At 39.7% G+C, this 1701-nt stretch overlaps 1 protein-coding gene across 1 annotated transcript; it reads left to right on the plus strand.

The window, feature by feature from the left end:
* The first annotated feature begins 303 nt into the window (after positions 1–303).
* On the plus strand, positions 304–951 carry LOC121239970 (kiwellin-like). The gene has a single exon (XM_041137387.1). It carries the CDS (start codon positions 304–306, stop codon positions 949–951), a length of 648 nt encoding a protein of 215 aa, XP_040993321.1.
* Positions 952–1701: the final 750 nt, after the last annotated feature.

Here is a 1701-nt window from a genome sequence, read left to right on the forward strand (position 1 = left end):
CACCCAAGACTTCCACGTTGACTGGATCTAGCTAGCTAAAGGATCATTAGCTTTGCTTTTATCCATTCCAATGCTAATGCTCCGAAGGATATTCGTTACATATGTATATATAAAAAATAAGCGCACCAAACGAAAGTGAAATGTCATAAGAGGGTACACGAGTAGAGTCACCCACTAATGTTGGGAAAGGAAGAGACATTGAAGCACTATGCCTCTATAAGTACATGTAATTAAGCTGAACCCTTCGTCTCGATCTCCAACTCTCATCATTGCACAACTTCACCCGCCAACATTTTCTCTCAAATGGCAAACCTAGTTCTAGTGTTGCTTCCCCTTTTCCTCATTATCAACATCTCCTCCCTCCCTCTCCCTGCACGAGCTATATCCTCATGCAACGGCCCATGCAAATCCCTCAACGATTGCACCGGCCAACTCATTTGCATCGAGGGTAAGTGCAATGATGACCCTGATCAGGTTGGAAACAACATATGCAAGAGCTCCCCGCCCCCTAAAGATAACAACTGCCAGCCCTCAGGCACTAAGAATTGCAAGGGAAAATCTTTCTCTCAGTTCAAATGCTCACCCCCCGTCACGTCCTCCACGCGAGCCCTTCTCACAAACAATGATTTCAGCGAAGGTGGGGATGGCGGGGGTGCATCCAGTTGCGATGAAAGTTTCCATGAAAACTCAGAGCGGGTAGTGGCACTATCAACTGGATGGTTTGATGGGGGGTCACGCTGTGGGAAGATGATCAAAATTATGGCTAGTAATGGGAGGAGTGTGGAAGCCAAGGTGGTAGATGAGTGTGATTCTGTGAATGGGTGTGATGCAGAGCATGCAGGCCAGCCTCCATGTAAGAATAATATTGTTGATGGATCAGATGCTGTGTGGAACGATTTGGGACTGAATATAGACGATGGTGTAGTGCCTGTTACTTGGTCTATGGCCTAGCTATATATGGACCTTGACATGCCGGCTGCATGGATATGGAGAACAATCATTCGCATCATGTCACTCATCTGCTCGAAGTAAAATATTCATGTTGATCATTATCTTCTTAACCCGGTTGTTGGAAATGATATGCTTCTTTTTCTTTTTCTAGTTTAGATGGGTCTCTTTCGCCACATGATTGCAACATCTAGATAATTATTTGGGCGGAATTTTCCTTCAAGTGGACGTATTTAATTTAAAAATCTGACTAGAGTTCATTAATTGATATACTAGAAGAACGTTTTTTTGTTTTTTAAATCTAATTTAAAAAGTTGACACGCAATAGTCTTTAAACATATGAATCGTCTTCTTATAAAAAATATAGTATAGAGATATATACTTAATAGGTATGTATTTTACAATTCTAAACTATGATCATCACAATTATGTCTTCAATCTTCCTACTAAACTTATATAGTGCACAACAATTTGAATTTGGAGCTGAGGTTTTAATTGTTTTGAGAAATGATGTTTGCAATTATAGCGTATACAAGCGTCGTACACACTTTTTAAAAAAAGTGAGTAAATTCAGAATTCATATGAAAATATTAATTTTTTTAATGATAGACTTAACTCTTTTCAAAATTAGAAGTACACAATGCTTGCATAATCCGAACCCAAGTTTTCCATTTAGAGATTCGAGTCATATGTCATTAAACCCTCAGACTCTTAGCTCAATGAAGAGTGTAAATTGGACCTTTTTCGTGGCCA

Source organism: Juglans microcarpa x Juglans regia, chromosome 7D (assembly GCF_004785595.1).
Source record: "Juglans microcarpa x Juglans regia isolate MS1-56 chromosome 7D, Jm3101_v1.0, whole genome shotgun sequence".
NCBI lineage: Eukaryota > Viridiplantae > Streptophyta > Magnoliopsida > Fagales > Juglandaceae > Juglans > Juglans microcarpa x Juglans regia.